The 21,931-nt window shown below is 61.6% G+C and overlaps 2 protein-coding genes across 6 annotated transcripts in view; one reads left to right on the top strand and one right to left on the bottom strand.

The window, feature by feature from the left end:
* Nucleotides 1-8,092, bottom strand: part of PIP5K1C (phosphatidylinositol-4-phosphate 5-kinase type 1 gamma) — a 51,262-nt gene extending 43,170 nt beyond the window's left edge. For all 4 annotated transcript variants that reach the window (XM_076359668.1, XM_076359665.1, XM_076359667.1 and 1 more), the window contains exon 1: nt 7,938-8,092. In XM_076359668.1, coding sequence (XP_076215783.1) covers nt 7,938-8,037 — 100 coding nt within the window. In that variant the 5' untranslated portion in view covers nt 8,038-8,092. The remainder of the gene's footprint in view (nt 1-7,937) is intronic.
* Nucleotides 8,093-9,130: 1,038 nt separating this feature from the next.
* On the top strand, nt 9,131-21,715 carry TJP3 (tight junction protein 3). 2 transcript variants are annotated; one of them, XM_076359166.1, is made up of 21 exons: nt 9,131-9,536; nt 9,988-10,087; nt 13,755-13,943; nt 14,029-14,153; nt 14,372-14,474; nt 14,661-15,114; nt 15,422-15,525; nt 16,525-16,687; nt 16,777-16,867; nt 17,100-17,164; nt 17,341-17,419; nt 17,569-17,719; nt 18,122-18,230; nt 18,693-18,912; nt 19,250-19,446; nt 19,657-19,752; nt 20,073-20,143; nt 20,253-20,564; nt 20,692-20,916; nt 21,161-21,204; nt 21,384-21,715. In XM_076359166.1, the coding sequence occupies exons 1-21, from the start codon at nt 9,319-9,321 to the stop codon at nt 21,481-21,483; spliced, it is 3,216 nt and encodes a 1,071-aa protein (XP_076215281.1). In that variant the 5' UTR covers nt 9,131-9,318; the 3' UTR covers nt 21,484-21,715. The 2 variants fall into 2 exon arrangements, with proteins under 2 accessions (XP_076215281.1, XP_076215280.1); XM_076359165.1 differs by having other exon boundaries at nt 9,132-9,536; nt 17,563-17,719.
* The last annotated feature ends 216 nt before the right edge of the window (nt 21,716-21,931 follow it).

Raw genomic sequence — 21,931 nt, 5'->3', positions numbered from 1 at the left:
TTTAAATGAAGAGTTATTAACTACTCTGGCTACATGGACCCTCAAAGCACAAAGAACTAATTTTGCAGGAGCCACCAAGCCCCATGTGAGAGCATTGCTCAGCAACAGCTACTGCAGACACCAGCGGGACCACTGCAAATCCAAAATGCAGTAAAGTCTTAACAGTGGCAGCCGAAGCACAAGGCAGAAGCTGAATTAAACATCATTCCCCTGCCTGGCTGGGAGAGATTTAATGTTACGCAGTCAAGTGAAAAACAGCGTTTGAGCTACTTGGAGTTTGACCAGTACCAAGCTCCCCACCAGCCCACGTCACTAACAGTACCGTCCCAACAGCGCGCTGCTACGTTTTAATGACTGCAAACAAGGCAAAGCTGCCCTCATCTTATAATCCGTTAATTCCTCCGAGTTCAGGAGATTGAGCTATTTCACACAGAACAAAGACACGAACTTGTTGCATGTGGTGTTCCCATGCTCAGCTAATCTCTAGGCCCTTTCAGAAGCAGCAGCGTATCTGCCCAGGTTGGTCTTGTGACAAACCCTGAGCCGTGACCCGGTTTCCTTTGCCAGATCAATGAGCGCCTTGTGCAGCAGGAGCAGCTACAGGTGTGCTACCGGCAAGTGGGCCCTTCCTTTCCAAACACTACTCACGCAACAGGCAGGTCTGCAACGGTGTAGACGCCAGACAAACAGTTTCCAACTTCTCTTTTCTCCCAGGAAGTCTTTCCCACCCTCTCCGATAGCAAATTCTGCAAAGAGAACACGCAGATTCTGCTAATTACAGAGGAGATGAGGACTGGACCCCCTCGATGAGTCTGCAAAGCATTTTACACTCCTCGCACTGAATGCAAACCATACAGGCAGTGACTGGACATTATGAGGTTCGTTTTCTGCAACTCCAGATCTAACGGCTGCAAAGCCGTGCCATTATCCAGAGGGACAGCTCTAGTAAGTCATTTGCCAGAGATGCAACTATACAGAATATGCAATCTCCACACTATCAAATAATGCTGCTATTCTTTAAATATCAATTATTCCAGCCTGTTTCTGTGTGACAGTAAATATTTAAGAGAACCCTTCACATTACATGCTGACTCTCTAGTTGTACGCGTTTGTGTTTCTTAAACGGAATTAGGGAAGAGCGATAGTTTTGCTGTATTCGAAGAAAGCTAGAAGAGAAGCAAAAGGGGCCAACTCATACGGTGAAAGTCTTGCAGCCCCTCCCCAAAGCTGCGAGGTGATGAAACAAGTCGTGGTTAGCAGTGACCAGCGGCATCAGACAGGCCCTGAACACCGCGGAAACCAAACACGTTGAAGCCTCCAGATTTCCTCACCGCCGCAGCACGTACTCTGACTCAGCCTGGGTTGTTCACCGCAAGCCAGTGCAAAAACCCACACATAAGCTGGGGAAGCCACAAGAACACATGATGGAAGAAGACGACACTTAATTAGGGGTTGACAGCATTTTTGGCTTAAATATGTGGATGAGAAGAGATGAAGTGACAGAAAAGCTGCTCCGATCACTTTTAGCTTTTTAATTACAGAAAACGTTTCCCAGAAAGTCCTGGGGTTAACTCAGCTACTGGCAACACTGAAAAACTCAAACAAACAAGTGCCAGGCTGCTTAGGAACAGAGTATTTCTAAGACCTACCTAAAGAAGGAAAAACCCCAACATTACCTTATTATCATTGGCTCTTTTAGGGCTGCTTGGAGCGGCCAGGCTCCCCTTCCAGGGACTCAGTCTGTTAGTTATCCGGAGAGGAGGTGGAGAGCCTGGGAAAGCCAGCAGATGCTTTTCCTTTTGGCACACAGCTCCCCAGGCGGGTAGGTGAGCAACACCCGGCTGCTCTGCTGAGAAGGTCAGTGCTGACGAGGATCAAGACAAAACTCACTTCACACAGGCCACCAATTTGGTTTTTTTTACATGACCCTCTTCTTTCTTGCACTTTTGTTGCTTAATTTCAGCATTAAATGGCCTTTTGTTTCCAGTCCCTCGCAGTGCCTTGATTTACCTTTCTGCTGCGCTCCTGTCGTTTCACTGCCACGAGTGCATTCACGCAGCAGAATGGATGGGCATCCCCGGGCAGGCAGGGGCTCAGCACGGCACGCGTTTTCATTACAGCATCCTTCCCGTTAGAGGAAAACCAAGTGGCTGCACTTGTTTGTTGGATGAACACAGAGCGGTGCACCATCAATAGGCAGCAAACGCAGAGAGGGTGCTTGTGCCAGGAGTTATGCTTTGCCAAAGACACAGAAAATGACAGTATTTTGCTCTTTTGAGTGTCTGCACCAGCCACAGATGGATTTAGAAATGGCAAAATACCACACAGAGGTATTGCCCCCATAGTAGCTACTTATTGGGAACCCACACCAAACAACTAGGGCTTCGCACCTGCATAATGCTTTAAAAATAGCTTCTGTCCAGCCCCACAGACGTGATCACAGACATCCAGTCTGACATGACTAAGAAATTCTGTTCTTGGGCACATTCACAAGGCGACCCAGCTTGCAGGCCTAGAAGCCAACAGCTCGGGAGATAGCTGAAGGAAAGCGACGCTGTCAACTGGGTTATTAAACAAATTAAATTTAAAGGGGACTACTAGAAATTTTGGTTAGAGACCTGGAAAGACTTAACGGGAAACAAAAAACCCCATCTAGGCCGCCTTCTACTGTTCTGCTGCTATTTATGCGTTCAAACATTCACAGTCACCCCTCTCCCCACACATGCATCTTTGAGAAAATGAGGTGCCAAGGCCTCCACTTTAAACTTTCCAGGGTCTAGAGAGCATGCCTCAAAACTGGCAGCCTGCTCCAATACCTGCTGCTCCTGCCAGCTCCCCTGGCACCGCAGGCTCCGGGGGAGATCAGGGAGGGCGCACCCATGGGATCAGACCATCTGGGGAGGGCAGGACCCGCTTTGGCTCCTGCTTTCCTGCAGCCAGGCTGCGAGAGGGAGCATCTCCTGCGAGCGACACGACCAGCAGCTCTGTCCTCACGCTGCTGGTGGGAGTGGAGTGTGCGAAGCAGCCTGCTGAAGGTCACTCCCACCTAAACACAGCCAAACCCTCCTTGCACTGGGAGCTAGCAAATGTTTCCCTCTCCAACTCCGCTTCTGATATTCCCCTGTGCGGTGCAAAAGGTGCAACGTTTTCTGACTGGCGAGCTGCAAGTTACTTATACCCATGTAACGTCTGCAGTTCCCATAGGCACAGATGGGAGCCGATCTCATGCCTGTATGGTCCCAGAGAGCAGGTGGATACCGCATCCATGTTGGGAGCGAGCCACCTGCCAGGCCTCTATAGATTAATCCTGGTCTACAGGCATACGCTTGGCAGCCTGAAAAGATGGACAGGAATAATCAAATGTGACAAAGATGTAAGCAGCATGCGATGAGAAGGGCTCTCCGAGCCTTTGTCAGGGCATTGCACAGCCGTGGCAGACCTATTTCTGGACTCGACTGGCTGTGATTGAAAGACGTGTTCATGAAGAAAGCGAGCACTGGAATTCCTGCTGCTGCTTTTCAGGCTGCAAGCACCTTATATGGGAAAATCATATTTAATAAGATTGTGCATCTGGCGAGAGCCCATAATGGTCATGTCAGTGAACCACTTCAATAATCGTTCCCAAATTATGCACTGCTCATACTAAATCCACTCAGGTCATTCCCTGAGGAGCCCTTCTGGAGAGGCCCAGCGAGCTTCCCAAGTGGGACACGGCGGCGGCAGCTTTGCCAGCCACAGATCCAGCAGCAGCATAACGGGCTATTATATACAGGTCAATGCCAAATGCTAGTTAATGAAAATTAGATTAATTGTTCTTCTTCCTGGGTTCTCAGGGATTTGTTCTCCAGCCTGTCCTGACACCGATACAGACAGGCTCAGCATCCTTCGGGGCAGTGCCCAGATCTCCCTGCTGTACAAATACTGCCCTTTGCAGCTCCCAGGCCCCATAATCCCAGCTTTCCTATTTGTTTCCAGCTGATTCACATCTTAAAGGACAACTAATTTGCCAGAGCAGCCTGAATTCTATTTTCATTGCCTTCCTCCTTCCCTGCAGCTGAGCTGTGACTTATTGACTGTGAAGTAACTGCAGGGTCTTTAAAAGTTCAAGGCACAGGGTGTTTTTCTGTCTGTTTTTTTGCCTAGCTGACTCCCTCTGTCATCATCTTCGCTAGCACCATTTCACGGGAAAGAGGCATGTGACATCCAACTAAGCTGTGAACCATAATCATGCTGGGGATGATGTTTACATTTGATTTTTCCTCAAGCTGATAAGCTCTCTCCAATTTCCCTCTCCATCATGTTGGTATGGATTGAACTACTTGTGCCCCACGGGGTGAAATTCTTCTCTTATCTCTAATCTGCTCACTGAAAAAATTGCTTCCAGCAACCCTTCAAAAGTCACTTCAAAGTTATCGTTGCAAAGAGGGAAGAGCTGCAATATCGTTCTTCGTCTGTCACAATCAACGCTCTCCCAGTACTTTTTGCAGATGGCCTTACAGGTGCTGCCAGCATCCAGCACACTCGGCACCACGGGCTGGGGCCGGGATCTCCACTTTGCTATCTCCAGCTCTGGGTACAGTGAGACAACTGTTGAACAAGAGCATAAATACTTGTTAAATCATTTCGGCTCCCTAAAGCAGAGGAATTCAACCCTGAAGAACACGTTGGAGGCTTCTGCTCAGGCTCTAAGCCATAAATGATGGGCAGACTGCAACCCATATAACAGGAGACGTGAGAAATGGAAATAAGTCGGACGTCAACTCCACTTCCCCATTGGGCTGAGAATTTCCACCTTTGCAACAAGATGGTGGAGACTAGCTTTGCTATCAGTTTTGTACCAACAGCTCTCCTATAACTTGAGCCCCCTTGAATAAAAGGAGGTTTCCAGACCCTCTGTCTCCAGGCTGCACCCAGGTAGAGGGATGGTGATGTGCCCTCTCCTCACCCAACCGTTTCTGGGGTTGGGGCACCCCAGCCTGAATGATCCCGGTGCTCACCTGTCACCCCGCACGCACACAGTACCTCCGCACACTGCCTCCGCTCCTGCCAACAGCTCTGCTCTCCACACCAAAACCAGCGAGCAGTCCCTTACACTCCTTGCAGCCCCTTCCCAGGGCAAGAGGGTGCGGATTCGGGGAGGAGGCACAGCAGCTATTTACACCCGTCAGATTTTGAAACTCTCTTTTCAGTCACAGTGGTTACAAAACTTTTAAAAACCTCAAAGCTGGGTTCTCGGAAAGGGACAAATTGGGCCTGTGTGTTCATGTAGGAGCCCAACTGCTGGCACTAAATGAGGTTTTCTCCCTCAAACCGTATTATGAGACTTCCAAAAGCTCCCTTCAGGAGACTCTCCATGCCTTAAGTCAACCTACTGTCAAGGTTTCCCTGACTTTCAGCCCCTCTCCTCCATCCAGTTTTACTCCTGTACCAGACTAACCAGCTCCTCTCTCGATATTTACTGAGAACTTGGGGAAGGTCTTTGCTGACCTGACCCACGGTCTGGATTAACCCCGTCACGTTTGTTTAGTAATAGCGCAGCACACAGCCATCCTCACTCTCCGGCAAAGAGCCGGGGAGCAGATTTCGGCTACACTGGTAACCCTTCATCAACGGCACGAGCATTAAGGTAAGTAGCATGAAGCACCTGTACAGGTGGATCACGAGCACTTCATCACCTCCACTGCTGCTCCAAACATCAGCGAAGGCATCAGCGCTTCGCACACTAAATTGGGTTTGTCGCCATCAGCTTCGAAACAGTCAACAAAACAGGATGGCGTTCAGCACAAACCCCCTCTGCTCCCCAGCACATCGCTCTGGCGTATAATATTCCCATCTGCTGCAGCAAGGACCACAGCGCACATCGACGTGCTCCGTCAGCCGGCAGTCCCGACCCGGGCCCTGCAGCACAGCCCACCCCGTGTGCGGGTGTAGCCATGCCTGCATGCACAGCCCACCAAGGGTGACCTCCAGTCCCCCCAGGTTTTGTCCTCTTCCAGAAAATACTTGTTAGCTGTCGTGCACATTGTCCCCAGCCCTTCTGGGAGCTCCAGTTGCAAGCACGGCTGAGGCCGAGTGACACAATTTGGATGCTACCCAAGTGAGGAGTAAGCAACTTGACTCGAAAAATCAAAGCATCGTTGAGATTACTGGTTCTGTTTCATCTTTTTTACTATCAGCGTAAGGTAAGACAGCCTACAGGTTCGTAAATTCAGATTTACTTGCAAAGCAAAGAAAAACACACGCTCCCTGCTTAAACCCCTCCTGAGCAAGTCTCCACGGACGTATTGTCTTGTCCTGAGCAACAACCCTCCCCAAAAAACAGAAAGGTGACAGAGAAATCGGAAGGATAAACAATATTTTAATTGTTCATCGGCAAGAGGTTCTCTCTTTTGCTCCCTCAGCGTCACAAAATGGAAGTCCACCAGCCACACCACACCGTGCTGGGAGCACACTCCCGAAAAAGAGGTCTGAGCAGTGGGGGGGGGGAGCACCATGAGCAGACTCAGGAAAGGCAAGCTGCACGCAGCCAGCCCCTCCATTTTCCTTGCAGCACCAAGGAACCGAAGCAGGAAGGCCGGGAACAGCTTGCCAGTTGCCTAAATCTCAGCACCTTACCAAAAATTACACGTTACACCCAGCCTCCCCAGTGCAGCAGATGACATCTCTGAAATAATCACGGCTTCCGCTGTAATTTGTTGGTTTTTAGAAGATCTAATGATCCTCATTTAAAGGCCCGAAGCAAGGAGATTGCTGTCGTGATACAACCAAAACCCATCTACCTCGTACCAGGCTCTGAATAAACTTCAGGCTCAGACAGGCGCTCGGGAGCTTTGCGTCAGGCCCACAAAGGAACTTGTCAACCCAACAACAGAGCGGGGCTGTACCATCACGCACAAAACTAAAGCTAGCAATTTTGAGGTTGTTAATGAACTATAAATTATCAGGCAGCAAAGGCGGAGGCAGGTGTGCTTGCGCAGCCCCACATACCTGATCCTGCCAACCGAGGAACCCAAAATCTTTTGTTAACGCGGCCAGCGGTGCTGTCAGGCTTGGGCTCGCTCCCCGCCTCTTAAAAACGGCCTTCCCCGTCTCCCGCTGCCGGGGTGGATCCCGGCGTGGCAGCAACGCCACCCGGCCGCCCGAACCCTGCGGGAGGGAGCGCTGGGAGCCGCAGCAGCTCCCCAAAGCAAGGCAGGACCCTCCACCCCTACCTGAGCAAACACCCCCCCCCCCCGCCTCCAGACCCTCCCGCCCCACCGAGGAGAGCGGGGGGCACGGCCCGGGGTCCCGCTCGCCAGCCGGGATGCCCCGCTCCCGAGGGCGCCAGGGTGCCGCGGCACCCGCCACAGCCCCCCGGGGCCGGTACCGGGGGCCGGAGGGTGGCGGGCAGAAGCCCCGGAGCCGGGCGGGCCGGCCTGCGCCCTGCCCCTTGCTCCGGGGGTCGCAGCTGCCCCTTCCCAGCAAGCACCGGCCCGGGACGCCCCGGGACGGGCGGGGGGCAGGAGCAAGGGGCAGCCCCAGACCGGCCTTGCCCCCCGGTGCCCGGGGAGTCCCGGCCAAGGGGCAACCCCGGGGGGGGGGGGGGGGGGGGGAGGAACCGTTCTGGGTCCCCGGGGGGGAGCGGCAGTTGGACGAGACCACGCGGTGCCCCGGGGGTGGCACACTCGGGGGGGGGGGAGCTGGACTGAACCACTCCGAGCCCCCCCAGAGGATACAACGCGCAACACGGGGGGCTCGGCCGGGAGGTACCACTCAGACCCCCCCGGGGGGTGCAGCTGGGCTAAACCACTCTGGGCCCGAGGGGAGACGGGACACAGGGGGACACACTCCGGGGGGGCCGGCCGGGAGCGGCCCCTCGCGGGGACGGCGACACGCGGGGGAACACGCAGGGGATCCCGGCCGAGGGTGCCGGTCGCCCGGTGCTCGCAGCGCGTTACCTCCTGCCGCGTCCAGTCCCCCCACGCCGGCCTCCGGGGTGATGGCACCGGCACCCGCCACGGCCGAGCCCTCCGCCTCCTCGGGCACCTCCAGCTCCATGGCCGCCGCGAAGGCCGCGGGCAGGGCAGGCCCGGGGCAGGACAGGCCCGCGCCCGCCGCCGCCGCCGCCGCGCTCCTCCCGGCTCCGGCCGCCGCCGCCGCTGAGGAGACTGGGAACGGCGGGGACCATAGAGCGCGGGAGGCACCGCGGCTAGACACGCCCCAGCACCGCAGGGCGGAAGGGGCCGCGGCCAGCACCGGAAGTAGAGCGGTCCCCTTCCGCCGGAATTAATCGCGACGCGGGGGCTGGCTGTCGCGATAGTCCGCCGGCTGTGGGACCGGGACCGCTCCCGGCTGGAAGGCGCGGGGAGAGGGACGGGGCCTCGCGCATCATAGAGCGGCGAAGAGAGAGGCCACCCCCGTCCTCTCTAGCGGGCGGGAGGCACCATAGAGCCGCGGCGCCTGCCGGTCGCCATGGCGGCGGGGGCGGGGCCGGCCCGGTGCCCCGGTGCGGGCGGGGGTGCGGGGCCGGCCCGCCCTGGCACCCCGGTACCGCGGGACCTCGAGACCCCGGGCCCGATCGCCGCCGGCGCGACCCAGCGCCGGGCCCCGGTGCGGCGGAGGCCCCGGTGCCCCCCGCTGTGGCCCCCGCAGGACCGGGGCCCTCCCGGTGCCGGGCGTCGCCTCCCCGCCCTCCCCCTCGGCGGGTCCCCCCGGGAGCCGCGAAGGCCACCGGGGCACGGGGCGCGCCCCCTCCGAGGGGGGCCACCCCGGCCCCGCTCAGCGCCACCGCCGCCGCTCCCCGCCCGGGCCGGGGCCCGGCTCCTCCCGGCCCCGCGGCGAGCCCGGCCCGTGGCACCATCTAGTGGCACCGCGCCGCCCGGCCCGGAGCCCGGGGAGGCCTCGGGGTGCGGGTCGGCCCCGGGGTGCGGGTCAGCCCGGGCCGGCCCCGCCGGTTCTCCCAGGCTGGTCCCTTCAGGCCAGCGTGCCCCGGCCCCGGGGGCCAAGCGTGCCACGGGCGGGGAAATTCCGGGGATTCCACTGGGAAACCAGCCCGGCATTAACGCCGGCCCTCGGCGCGGCCGGGGAAGGTGCCGGCGGCCCTAATGAGGCTGCTCGGCGGCGTCCCCGTCCCCCCGCCCGAGGTGCTCCCGGCCGCGTCCCTGCGCGGGAGGGCCGCCGGTGGCCCCAGAGCGGCTGGGGAGGCTGCGGCCGGGCCTGGGGAGCGGCAGCCGCCTGGACGGGAGCTGCTCTGTCCTCCCCTCGGGGCTGGCGGGGGCCGTCGGCGAGAAGGAGCCACTTGACGCCCATCTGACAAACGGTGGGGAAAGCGGCGGCTCCATGTCTCCCGCTCCGGGGTGGCAGCTGGTGGCCGGGGGTTTTAGGAGGAACTGGTCCCCCCGCGACACCCTGCTGCAGGGCTGTGACCTCCTGCGGCATCAGTACCGACCCCGGCTGGAAGCAGCAGCCTGGACGGAGAGCCGAGGCGTGGAGCTGATTTCTGTCACTGCAGGAAAGCGACCCCGTGGAAAGAGGAATGACGTGGGGCTGGTCCCCAGGTGGGGGGCAGAGGAAAGGGGAAGGGGAGGAAAGGGGACGGCAGCCATCAGTGGGGTCACCTTCCCCCCCCCCCCCCCCCCAGGACTGGGAGCCCCAGGCTGGCCACCGTCCCTGTCCCCTCTTGGGGCACTGGGTGAAGCCATTTGGTCCCCCCCGGGGACTCCTGAGCAGGGCTGCTGGGAGGGTTTGGGGGTCCAGGGCAGTGCGGGTCGGCACAGAGCCCCGCCACCTCCTTGGAGCGGGCCAGGCTGGGGGGGGAAGGATTCCCATCCCTGGGCACCACCACCTTCAGGATCCTGTGAGCCTGTCCCTGCCCAGGGCTGGGTGGGGGGCGAGTGGACGTGGCTGAGCCACCAGCACCATGGAGGACAACAGGGACAGCCCACCGTGACTCCTGCTGTGCCCGGGAAGCTGCCCCGGGACCCCCTTCTACCTCGTTCCCTCCTGCAGGCAGCGTCTGGCCCATAAAGGGTTACGCAAGGCACCCTGGAGTGACACCACTGCCACCAGCCCGGGAGCTCAGCTCCTTCCTGGTCGGATCCCAGGCTCGGTGAGTGTCTAACCCTGTTCCCCGGGATCTGCCGGCCCCGCTTCCCATCTGGGGACAGGGACCCAGCCGTGCTTTCACCTGGGGAACCGGCCATGCTTTGTCCCTCTCTGGGTGGCTCCAGGACCCTGTGACCCTCCTGGAGTCCTGCCCCAATGGCAGGGAGATACCCCGGGGGGTATCCTGGGACCCCGCCGCCACAACTCCGTGCCTTGAGGGCTGGAGGACGTGCCTCCATCCTACTGATTTACACCCCAGCTGGGTCAGACCTTCCAGAGACCCTTTTCTAGAGCCGGGGATCAGGATCAGCCCATCGCGATGTGGGTGGGGTTGGGTTAGAGGAGCTTCTTGGGGGGATCTGGGACCCTGGTCCTGCACAACCAGGACCAGACAAGGGATGAGCGGTTTTGCAGCACTGGCTGAGACCAGGGACCCTGCTGATCCCGGGAAGGCTTCAGGGTCCTGGACTGAGGACCCCTGTCAGCGGGGGGGTGGGGTGGGTGGGAAACAGGTTATGAGTGGTGAGGATGGCTGTGGGGCAAGGCTGGGGTGGGCAGAGTGCGTCACTTTCCAATGAATAACCTCCCCACCCCTTGCTGTCCCCATGGTGGGCATTGCCGGCGGTGTCAGCCGGGGCTGGGCACAGCCCCGAATCGGGGACCTTGCAGTAGGACGAGCTGCCCCGGCACAGCCTGGGCTTTGTTTGGCATTAAAAACCCTGGGAGATGCTGGCCACAGTGCGTGCGTGGGGCAGAGTGGGGCGTGTGGGGCTCCCCATGCTGCTGGTGCCTGGTGCTGGCTGCTTCGGGCTGGGCCACGGTCAGCTCTGCCCAGATACTGCCTCTCCCGGCGGGGCCATTTCGGGTGCCGGCTGGTTTCTGTTGGAAACCGGCTGAGCCGGCTCCTCCAGCTGCCAGCCTTGGCCTTTGGCTCGGGGCAGGCCCTACACCAGGTCCCCGGGGGGAGACCGGGGACAGGACCGGGGCTGGGCGGCACCGTGGGCGCTGCCTGTGCCGGCTCGTGAGATGGGAGCTGCTGCTATCCCCACACTGTCCCCCCCGCCCCAGACTGCCGCTGCCCACGGAGAGCCACAGGCAGCAGCAGGACACAGGTGCATGGCTGATTTGTGGCACCCCGGTGGTGGGACAGCAGTGGGAGCCGGCTGGGGACAGTGAGAGGCTGTGTTGGGTGGCAGTGGGATCAGCTCTGGCACAGCGGATGAGCCATCACCCTGGGGAGGGGGATGCTCTGGCTGCCCCACGATCGGGGTCCCTTGGACCTGTGGCTCATGCTGTGTCACCCGCGGGCACCCAGGGAGCCCGTAAGCACTGACCGGCCGACACTGGTGACATGGCTGAGATGGGACCCACCAGTTCAGCTCACTGATCCACCAGGAAACCACCCCACCGCCATACTGAGGTCTGCTGTTTATTACTGGTCTTACAAGCACCGGGACAGGACCGCAGGTGCCACCACACCAGGGTCCTGCTCAGTCCCAGCCACCCCCTGGGCACACGTGTCCCCACGTGTCCAGCACCGGCGGGTGGCAGGTGGGCGCTCGGGCTGGTTTCGGTGGCTCATGACGCAGAGTGGAAACCCGGACTCTGCCCTCTGCGCTCGCCGGCTTGGAGCCTGGCCGGCTGGGGCTATTTCTGAGGCCTGGGTGAATGATTACACTGTCCCTCCCCGGGGCTGCTGTGAGCTGTGTCTCATTTCGGGGGCCCAGCTGGCTGCTTCGGTGCGGCTCTGGCTGGGGGCTGGCCACAGAAAGCCCCCGTGCTGGGGCTGAGCCGCCGTGCTTGCCCCAGGGCTGGCTGCCCACTGCTGGCCCCAGCCTCCCCATGGGATCCCTGCTCGGCATTGCCCACGGCATTGCCCACAGGGCGCCAACGCTCGTCTCTGATGCCCCCGGGTCCCGCCGAAGCTGCCCCGCGGCCGATTCCCAAAGGGGCTGTGAAGGTTTCCAGCTTCCTGTGGTGCCGATGTCAGGGGGCCCCGGCTGGGCTCAAAGGTGGCCAAGCCATGCTGGGGAGCCAGCACGGCCCCCGGCACGGCCGTCCCAGAGCCCTCGGGCACCACGGGGCCGTGCGGGTGCCATGGGACAGGGTGCTCGGGCAGCAGGGCCAGCACGGCCAGAACTGGGGGCTGCTGCCGCGGCAGAGCCATTGGACCAATCAGAGCCCCGGGAGATCTGCCGTGGCAGAGCCGTTGGCCAATCAGATTCTGGAGAGACCTGTCACAGTACAGGTATCAGCCAATCAGAATCCAAAGGTGTGCCCCAGCAGAGCTGTTGGCCAATCAGAGATCAGAGAGATCTACTATGGCAGAGGAGCCGAGCAATCAGTGCCCGGCGAGACCTGTGGTGGTAGAGCCATCGGCCAACTGGATCTTGGGGTCCTGCCTTGGCAGAGCTGTCAGCCAATCAGTGCCAGGAGCTAGTGCCCATGCCTCAGCTGTTGGCCAATCAGCACCGGGGAGATCTCCCCCAGCCGAGCTGCTGGCCAATCCTCAATGGCGGCACAAGGGTGCCCTACACCAGACCCGGCAGTGCCAGCATGGCCACGGCCCGTTGTGCCCGTGATGGGCCGTGTCCGTGCTTGTGCCATGGCTGTGGCCGTGCCATGCCTGTGCCGTGCCGTGGGTGGGACCAGGATGGGCGCTGGCAGCCCCGGGGTGCCTGGGGCAGGAGTGGGATGCGCCGTCCGGGGGCGGCCCGGCTGGGAGGGAGGGTGTTTCACCTCCCTCCGGCTGTGGGCTCGGGGCTGGCACGGGCAGGCGATGGGTGTGGGTCTGTCCTCCCTGGTCCCTGCGCTGGTCGGAGGGGTGAGGACCTGGTGGCGGTGGTGGCATCGCGCTGGGCTGTTGGCTTTCCCGTCCCCATCGCCCTGGAGAATGACTTGGTGGTCTCACCGGGGTTTCCTTGGCATGTGCAGTGGCACGGATAAACCCGGACCCTTTGAGTCCCTGATCAAACTGGCTCCTTCCTGTCCTGCCCCATGGGAAGTCGCGGGAGGGTCTGGGCCCGCTGTCTCTCACCCCACGCAGGGATCCCACATCTCTCCGGGTTCACGCCGACGTTTCCTCCCGGGAGCCAGGAGCCGGCGGAGGGGATCCCCAGGCCCATCCCAGGCGTTTCAGCCCAGGCAGGACGTCACCCTGTCAGTCAGGCTCATCTGTTCTAGGTGGAAAATGTTGGATTTGGGGAAAACCCAGGGAAACCAAAGGGTGAAGTCGGGGTACTGGTGCTCCCAAAGCGGTTGGCAGAGCTGCCGGCTCTGCAGGCAGGCGGGAGGGCACTGAAGCACCGTCTGAAGCAGTGCCTCGGGGTCTGCCGGCTCCCGGGAGGAGGGAGGGGAGCGGGACCACGAGAACGGTGTGGGCAGGTGGTCCCAGCCATGGAGATGGGTCCTCACCTGTTTGCCCTGTGTAAACCCTCCCCTTCTGTGGACATGCGTCCGAGGGGACGGAGATGGACCTCCCAAGGGGGGGATTTCATGCTGCATGGCGGCAGCTCTGGGTTTCGGAGCCAGCTCCCGCGTGGGGTTAGCCGGGGTGCGACACAGCTGTGAGTCCCAGTGCCCCTGATGGGTGCCCGGGCACCACGGGGGGCTCTGTGCCCTCGCGGTCCCCGGTGCTTGCGGCTCAGCTTTGCTTCTGCTCTTTGTTGCAGCCCGAAGCGGGATTGAGGAAGGGGCCAGCGGCTGCAAAGAGGAGCCGGAGCCGGTCCGCGCCCCCAGCCACCGGGCAGGGGCTGCCACGCTGGCCGGCTGCCGCAGTCGCCCTCCCTCGCTTGCGTTGGCGGGTTGTCACCATGGAGGAGATGGTGATCTGGGAGCAGCACACGGTGACGCTGAGCAAGGTGAGCGCGGCCCAGAGGGGACGGGGGAGGGGACGGGGTCTGTGGGACCAGCTCTGCCTGACCCCTCTCTGCCTGTCCCTGCTAGGACCCTCAACGGGGCTTTGGCTTCGCTGTCTCTGGAGGCCGGGACCGTCCCAACAGGATGACTGGGGACACAGCGGTGGTCGTTTCGGATGTGGTGTCTGGGGGACCGGCAGTGGGCCGGCTCCAGTGAGTGTGTGGGGACGTGGGGACATGGCAGGTGCTCGCTGCCAGCGGGGACGGGAAGGGCAGTGAATCGCTCCTGCTGGGACAGGGCCAGCACTGCTGCCACCCTGCCCGGCTGGGATGGGGTCCCCCTGGGGCAATGGGTGCTCTCGCTACCCCACCAGCTCCCCCGGCTGGGGGCTGCACCTGGGGCAGAGCCATGGCTGCGTTTTCCCTCCCAGGAGGAAGGATCACATTGTGATGGTGAACGGCCTTTCCATGGAGAACGTCTCGTCCTCCTTCGCCATCCAGACACTTAAAACCTGTGGCAAGATCGCCAACATCGTGAGTGTGCCCTGTGGCGGGACAGGGGCCGGCATTGTGCACGGGACCGCACCGTGCCTGTCCCCGTCCCGGCTCCCGTGTCCCACGCACCCCGGGGTTCCTGTTCGGGGCTTGGAAATTGCTGTAGAAACATCTCGTGGCAGAGACAGCTGCACCCACCATCCTCTCCTCGCTTTCCACCTGCAGACACTGAAAAGACCAAAGAAAGTCCACCTCCCCGTGAGCAAGAGCAACCCCGGGTCCCCCACCACACCCCGGCGCTATGACTCGGATGAGGACTATGGGTTGCACGGTGCGGATCCAGCCCTGCACCGCTCCCGGGACGACCTGGACCACAGCCAGGGCTACGATGGGGACTCATCCAGCGAGAGGAGCTCTGGCCACCACCGGGATGACCGCCGCCACCACAAGTCGGTGTCCCGGAGCCGGCGGCGAAGCCAGGACAGCAGCCACTGGAGGCAGAGCCCTGGCAGCGGCTCGGATTGGAGGGGCTACAGCCGGCACCGCTCCACCAATGGCTTCGGCCATGAATGGGACACCAATGGGCTGGCCCTGGTGTCGGGCTTCAAGCGGCTGCCGCGCCGGGATGTGCCGATGAAGCCCATCACGTCTGTCCTGGTGAAGCAGAAGCAGAATGAAGGTGAGGCCCTCCCGCTCCCTCTGTCCCTGGGTCCTGTCGCCTGATTTGTGGCTGTGTGTCCCCCTGGGGAGGAGGCGATGGCAGGGTTGGTGCCAGGGTCTGGCATGCGGCGAGGGGGCAGTGCATGCCGTGCTGGGTGCATCAGACCTGCCTGGCCTCAGCCCGGGATTGCAGAGCTCAGCTTTGGGGCTTGCTAGTGCCCCAAGGGGAGCCGGGGCGGGCCTGTGGGGATGGTGGTGAGGAGAGACCTCGAGGGGGTTCTGCATCTGCCTGGCTCCGGCACTGTCATGGGCTCTCTCTGGTGCAGAGTATGGCCTCAAGCTGGGAAGTCAGCTTTTCGTCAAGCACATAGTGGAGAGCGGGCTGGCGGCAAAGGGCAGCTCCTTGCAGGAGGGAGACCTCATTCTGAAGGTATGGGGGCCCACGGGGTGCGCAGCACTTGCTGGGGATCTCCTCCCCCTCTTCAGGTGGCTCGTCCCCAGCTAGTGTCACTGCAGGGGACAAGCCAAGAGCGTGCTTCTCTCGGCTGCCTGCAAAGGATGGCAGCTTGGCTGGAGGCAGCTCCGTCTGGTGCCCGCACCCTGCCCTGGCTCCCCAGCCATCACCAGAGACCCTGCGTGGGCTCTCGGGGACCAGCTCCCCGCGATGCTGAGGCTGGCTGGTTGAGGCAGCCCTGTGGTGTTCAACCAGGGACGGTAGCTTGTCCCGCTGCCACAGCGGGATCTTGTCTGCCCCGCTGTCCCCATGGCACGTGGTCCCCTGCCACGTGTGCATGTCCCCGCCGGGGGAGCAGTCGGCCCAAGGAGCTCAGGTGTTCAGGGTATGTCAGGTGAAATGATGCTTAAAGTATTTGGGGAGGAGGAAATAGAGGGACGGAGACGCTTCATTTGCACACGTGGGCCAGGCAGACCCGTGGCTGCTGGGAACTGGGGCCAAAGTGACTCTAGGGCAAAAAGGAGGGGTTTCATCCCAGCAATCCGGTGGGAAAAGCTGCTGCATCTCAGGGAGATCACAGCCCCACGGTCCGCTTGGAACCTGACTCCTCGGCACCAGTCCAGTGTGAGGAAGGACAGAGCTGGGCCAAGGTCAAAGTAAAACTGAGCTTCAGACAGCATCTGAGCAGGTCTCTGCAGCTCCTGCCTCCGTGCAGGGCCCTCCTGCAGCTAAAGGTGGGAGTTAATTAGCCTTGCTAATTTATTTTCTCTGTGCAGGATGAGGCCCCACTGGGAGGCAGCCAGGAACGGGGACACGGCCCAGGATAGGCGAAGCCGTGGGAGCTGCGGCCGGGCTGGAGCGGCTGGGAAGGGACCGGGAAAGTGGCAGTCAGAGCATCCCGTTCGAGCGGGGCTTTCCTGGGGGCAGCTTTCCCAGGAGTGACTGCCCTGAGGCCTCCTGCTCTGCCCCCTCCAGATCAACGGGGTGGCCAGCGAGGACATGTCCCTGGCTGACACGCAGCAGCTCATCGAGCAGACGGAGGGGACCCTGACCCTGCTCATCCTCCGGGACCACCGGCAGTTCCTGGTCAACATCCCTGACATAGAAGACAGCCAGAGCGAAAGCTCCCAGATGGATGGTGAGGGGATGCAGTGACAGGGCTGGGGGCCAAATACACAGCACAGGCACTGGATGGTCACTAATGCGTCTTCCCTCCTGTTGCTGCAGATATCTCCGACATTGACTCTGAACTGTCCCATCCGCCATCCCCTGAGACCTCCGCACGACCTCCAGCTGCTGCCAGGATGAATTCACCACCGTAAGCCCTGCTCTGTCCCCATGAGCCCCTCTTTCCCTTGTCAGATCCCCCTGTGTTCTCTGCCTGTCTGGAGGTGCTGGTTCTCCTCCATCCTGGAGCCAGTTCACCCTGGACTGCCATTTAGCCCCCAGCTTGCTCCACTGTCCCCGCTGCCCATTTGGCACTGCCTGCCTGTGCCCATCCAGTGCCTGCCTCTGTGACCTGCCTAAATCCTGCCCCAACTTTTTTCCAGGGAGAGGAGGCGATCGAACAGGGACCCTGCAGTCGACACGATCGTGAACGATGCTCGGGGCCCTGGTGAGTGAGCTCAGATCAGGCCAGGGGAGCTAAGGGCACTGAGTGGGCTTCAGGCTCCTGCGTGTCTCTGCTGTCCAAACCCTGTGGCAGAGCTGTGCCAGGTCTCCCCGTGCCTCAGCTGCCCCGGCAGCGGTGCAGCCACTGCCGCCTCCTGGACCAGCCCTCCTTCCCTGCAGACCTGCTGGAAGCCGTAGAGGGGGATGGCTGCCACAGCCCCCACGCCAGCCACGCTGCCCGAGCTGCCCGCAAGGATGGGTGCGTCTGCAAGAGGTGGTGGGGAAGGGCTGGGGGAGATGGGGAGCTGCTCCAGCGCAGGGCTGGGGTCACAGGGCCAGTGACCCCCCTGTGCTGTCCCCGGCATGTCACCACCGGGCTGACTGTGGCTTCCCCCGTGGCAGGTACAGCGCCGACTGCAGGGTTGTGCACTTCGTGAAGGCCAAGAGCGTTGGGCTGCGGCTGGCCGGTGGGAACGATGTGGGCATCTTCGTGTCGAGTGTGCAGGAGGGGAGCCCGGCTGACGGCCAGGGCGTCCGGGAAGGGGACCAGATCCTGCAGGTACCCGGGGCTGGAAACAGTTCCAAATGCTTCTGCACCTGGACTGGCCCCATCCCTCTTGGGTCTGATACCCCCCCCGGGGTTTGGATTTCTCCTGCTGGACATTGTTTCGGGTCAGTGCTGGTGCCCATGGCCCGTACCCATTGGGCTGACTCGCTGGGCACTGCCTGAGGGGACGGTCCTGTCTCTGCCACCATGCTAACACCCAACGGGGTGCAGGCACCACCTCAGCTGGCCCAGAGGCCCTCCCCAGGGTTACTAGGGGTTGTGGCAGGCACTTGGGTGACAAAGACCAGTTACCCCCCTACCTTGCCCTGGGCACTGCCGCCCCTGGGATCCCCACTGGTACCTGCGCTCTCCGTCCCGCCGGTGGGGCCATGTCTAAGTGCTTTTCCGCGGCAGGTGAATGACACCAGTTTCCAGAACCTGACCCGCGAGGAGGCCGTGGAGTATCTCATGAGCCTGCTGCCGGGCGAGGACATCACACTGTGGACCCAGAGCAAGCAGGACAGTGAGTGACGACCGGACTCATCCTGGGCTTGTGCCTCTCCATCCTCTGTCTCTTCTGAGCAAGCATCAGAGCTGCTGGACTTGCCGTGGCCCTTTCTGCCCCTGCAGGGTGGTCCTTCTTCCCACACCCCCCTCCTCCTCCTCCAGTGAGGTGATGGGAGGGGACCAGACCATCCCGGCCCTGTTCGTGCCTTGGCATCCTGGAGCACGGGAGCTTGCTGGCACCGTGGCTCAGCCTGGAGAGGCCAGTGTGTGCTGTGGGGTCAGGTCCTGCTGTTCCCAGCATGCCTGAGAGCGCCATGGGAGGAAAAGGTGTCCCCAATGCCCTCCTTAGCAGCAAGGGCTACTGTGGAGGCTCCTGGCCAGCCTGGCTCCCTCCCAAATTCCTCCAGCACCTTCCTCTCCAGCATCTTCCTCCTCAGCCACCTCTTCCCCTGATGGTCTCTCTCACCCTGGGCTCCAGTTTACAGGAAGATGATCTCGTCCAACATGGGCGACTCATTCTACATCCGAACACACTTTGACTTCGAGAAGGACACACCATCGGGGCTCAGCTTCGTCCGTGGGGATGTCTTCCATGTGCTGGACACCATGTACCGGGGCAGGCTGGGGAGCTGGCTGGCTGTGCGCATGGGCAGGGACCTGCAGGAGCAGGACAAGGGCATCATCCCCAACCGGAGCAGGTAGGGATGGAGCCAGGAACGGCCCCGAGATGAGCAGAGCCGGGGGATGGCTCCCCAGTGAGACGGGGACATGGATGGTGGGCCCAGTAAGAGGCAGGGCAAGGGCTGGGGGAGCAGCAGTGGGAAGCGTGAGCTGGTGAAATCCCTTCTCAGGGGTGATGGGGCAGTTGATACTCTGGATGTCCAAGGTCCTGGAGGAAAGAGGCTGCCACAGCCTCATCTGGCTGTGCCACCGAGTGTGGACGCTGGCTTCTCCTGCCCTACTCCTCGGAGCCCAGAGAGACAAAGCAGGGGGTAAATCCGGAGGCTCCAGATCCTGAGCCCTTTCCCCTCCCAGGGCCGAGCAGATCGCCAGCCTGGAGTCGGTGCTGAAAGCCACATCCAGTGCCAACCCCTCCGGGGCACGGGCCGAGTTTTGGAAGCTGCGGGGCCTGCGGGGAGCCAAGAAGATGCTGCGGAAGAGCCGGGAGGACCTGTCTGCCCTCACAAAGCAAGGCCGCTACCCGCCATACGAGAGGGTGGTCCTGAAGGAAGGTGGGTACCAGGGCTGTGTCCCCCTCGCCCAGACCCACACAGGGGACATCGGCCCCAGGGCTGCCCCACTGCGGGTGCTAGCGGGCTCTGCTCTCCTGGGAGGAGCGGGGTGAGTCCCAGGCCCATGGGCACCTCGAGGAACGGGGCTGGATGCCACGAGCTCTGCCCTTGCCCGCAGCCTCCCTAAGCCGGTCTGTCTTCTCCCCACAGCCAGCTTCAAGCGGCCAGTGGTGATCCTGGGCCCCATCGCAGACATTGCCATGCAGAAGCTGAGCATGGAGCTGCCTGAGCTGTTTGAGATTGCCCGTAAGTGCCCCCCACGCCAGCAGGAAACTGTATCCAGCAGCCGGACCCTCAGTGTCCAGGACCTGTGGGAGCTCTTTACCTGTGGCTCCGTCCCGATCCTGCCTCATTGTCCCCCTCCCCGTGACACCCCAACACCTTCCTGGAATCAGTCACCCTCTCCCCATGTGTCACGATACCAGCCAGGCCCCAGACATGCCCCCCCCCCCCCCCCTCGAGGGACACAGCCCCGGGGTCGGACATGGCCAGACCCAGCCTGGGGCTGCTGGAGATGCCACATCTCCCCCTTAGCCCCTCTCATGCCACGTCTCCGTGTCCTGCAGTGAGTGTGCCCCAAGACGGGGCATCATCCAAGGTCATCAAGTTGGACTCAGTGCGGCAGATCGCAGAAAAGGTGAGAGACCTTTCCCCTGTCCTTGGAGCTGGGTTGGCCAGGGCCTGGGGAGGGGCCCACGGCCTCCGTCCCTGTCCCCAGTGGGGCTGATGGCTGTGCCATGCCCCAGGACAAACATGCCTTGTTGGACATCACGCCCTCGGCTGTGGAGCGCCTCAACTACATGCAGTACTACCCGGTGGTGGTGTTTTGTGAGCCCGAGAGCCGACAGGGCATCAAGGCTATGCGCCAGTGGCTGGCGCCCAACTCCAGGAAGAGCTCCCGGCGCCTCTATGCCCAGGCCAGCAAGATGAAGAAGTACTGCAGCCACCTCTTCACTGCCACTGTCAGCCTCAGCGGCAGTGGCAATGCCTGGTATGAGGCAATCAAGGATATCATCAGGACGCAGCAGAGCCAGCCCGTTTGGACGGCGGCGGAGCAGGTACGGGGCACGGGGTCCCCGTGGCAAGGCTCAGCCTGCTGGGGCTGCAGCCAGGCAGGTGAGGGGGCCGTGCACCCGTCCCCCCCCACACCTGGGGTCCCAGGTCTCTGTCATCCCCACCCCACAGGCAGATGTGGCGCTGGAGGACAGTCTGGACCTGCTGAACCCACCGCATGCGGCGGCCTCAGGCTACCTGACCTGTGACAGTCACGCCAACAGCGACTATGACGACACCGACGGTGAGGCGGGCGCCTACACTGACGGCGAGGCAGAGGACGCCTACAACCAGCCTGGGCTGGCCCGCTCCTCCGAGCCAGTGCAGGTGTCCCCAAGCCACGGCCTGAGCGAGCAGGTGGGTCCCCCCATACTGGTACAAGGGGCTGGTGGGGCAGAGGTGGGGTGGCACAGTGCCCAGCTCTGGGGGCTAATTCCTATCCCCTGTGTCACAGACAGGGTGTCACCTCTAGCTGCTGCAGGGTCCGGCTGTGCATCCATGCCCAGCTCTGGTTCCCCACGGGGGAACACAGCCCAGCCCCAGGCTGGGGCACAAATCCTGCCCTTACCTCTGACCCCCCCATCTCTCTGGTCTTTCACAGGTGACTGAGCAGCAGCGGCAGGGCCAGCGCTACGACAGCATCAGGTACCCTGCGCGCCAGGGCCAGCCCCGGGGGTTAAAGCAGCCAGCCCTGGGGCTGGGGAAGGGCCTGCAGAGCCTTCGGTGCCAGCTCTGCCTGGCCTGACCCTGCCCAGCAGGGGACTGTCTCTGCCACCCGTCCTGACCGGGTGGCAGAGGCATCACTGCAGCTTCTCGTCCCCCAGGGAATATGAGCATGACGCTGTGAAGAAGAGGTTCACACGGGCCAGGGACGACTCAGACCAGGACGAAGGCTACGAGTGGGGCCCAGCCACAGATGTGTAGCGGCACCGCTGGCCTCTCTCCCACTGGGCAGCCTGGCCCCTTGGGCCAGCCCTGCCACAGCCCCATGCCACTGGGTCCACGTGACAGTCCAGGTAGTGCCACGCAGCACCCTGCAGCCAGGCTGGGCTGGGCCTAATCTTGCATAGCCCTCACCACCCAGCACCACCAAGTGCCTCCTTCCCCCTTTTGGCCGTAGACTGCTGCTGGAATAAAAGGGATGTTTTGATCAGGACGGACTGTTTCCGTGCGTGCTGGGTGGCAGCGTGCAGGGGAAACCCATGCAGCAGGGTGGCCTTGCTGGGACCCAGGCACCTCTGCAGCCAGACACCCTGCCTGCCCCGAGAGGCATCAGTGCAGGAATCAGGCTTGGGTTGTGCCAACGTCTGGCACCACAGCAGGCTCAGGGTGCACGCCCCAGAGCTGAGCCTCCTCTGCTGCAGCCCAGCAG

Source organism: Aptenodytes patagonicus, chromosome 25 (genome assembly GCF_965638725.1).
Source record: "Aptenodytes patagonicus chromosome 25, bAptPat1.pri.cur, whole genome shotgun sequence".
Classification (NCBI taxonomy): domain Eukaryota; kingdom Metazoa; phylum Chordata; class Aves; order Sphenisciformes; family Spheniscidae; genus Aptenodytes; species Aptenodytes patagonicus.
The sequence above is the reverse complement of the archived record's forward strand: the minus strand, read 5'-3'. Positions and strand labels throughout refer to the sequence as shown.

Bases quoted from the DNA above. Each gene is read 5' to 3' on its own strand.
- TJP3 (XM_076359165.1), top strand. From the start codon at position 9,319: ATGTCTCCCGCTCCGGGGTGGCAGCTGGTGGCCGGGGGTTTTAGGAGG. The intron at 14,475-14,660 runs GTGAGTGTGCCC...TTCCACCTGCAG, and splicing joins GTGGCAAGATCGCCAACATC to ACACTGAAAAGACCAAAGAA. The intron at 20,565-20,691 runs GTACGGGGCACG...CCCACCCCACAG, and splicing joins TTTGGACGGCGGCGGAGCAG to GCAGATGTGGCGCTGGAGGA.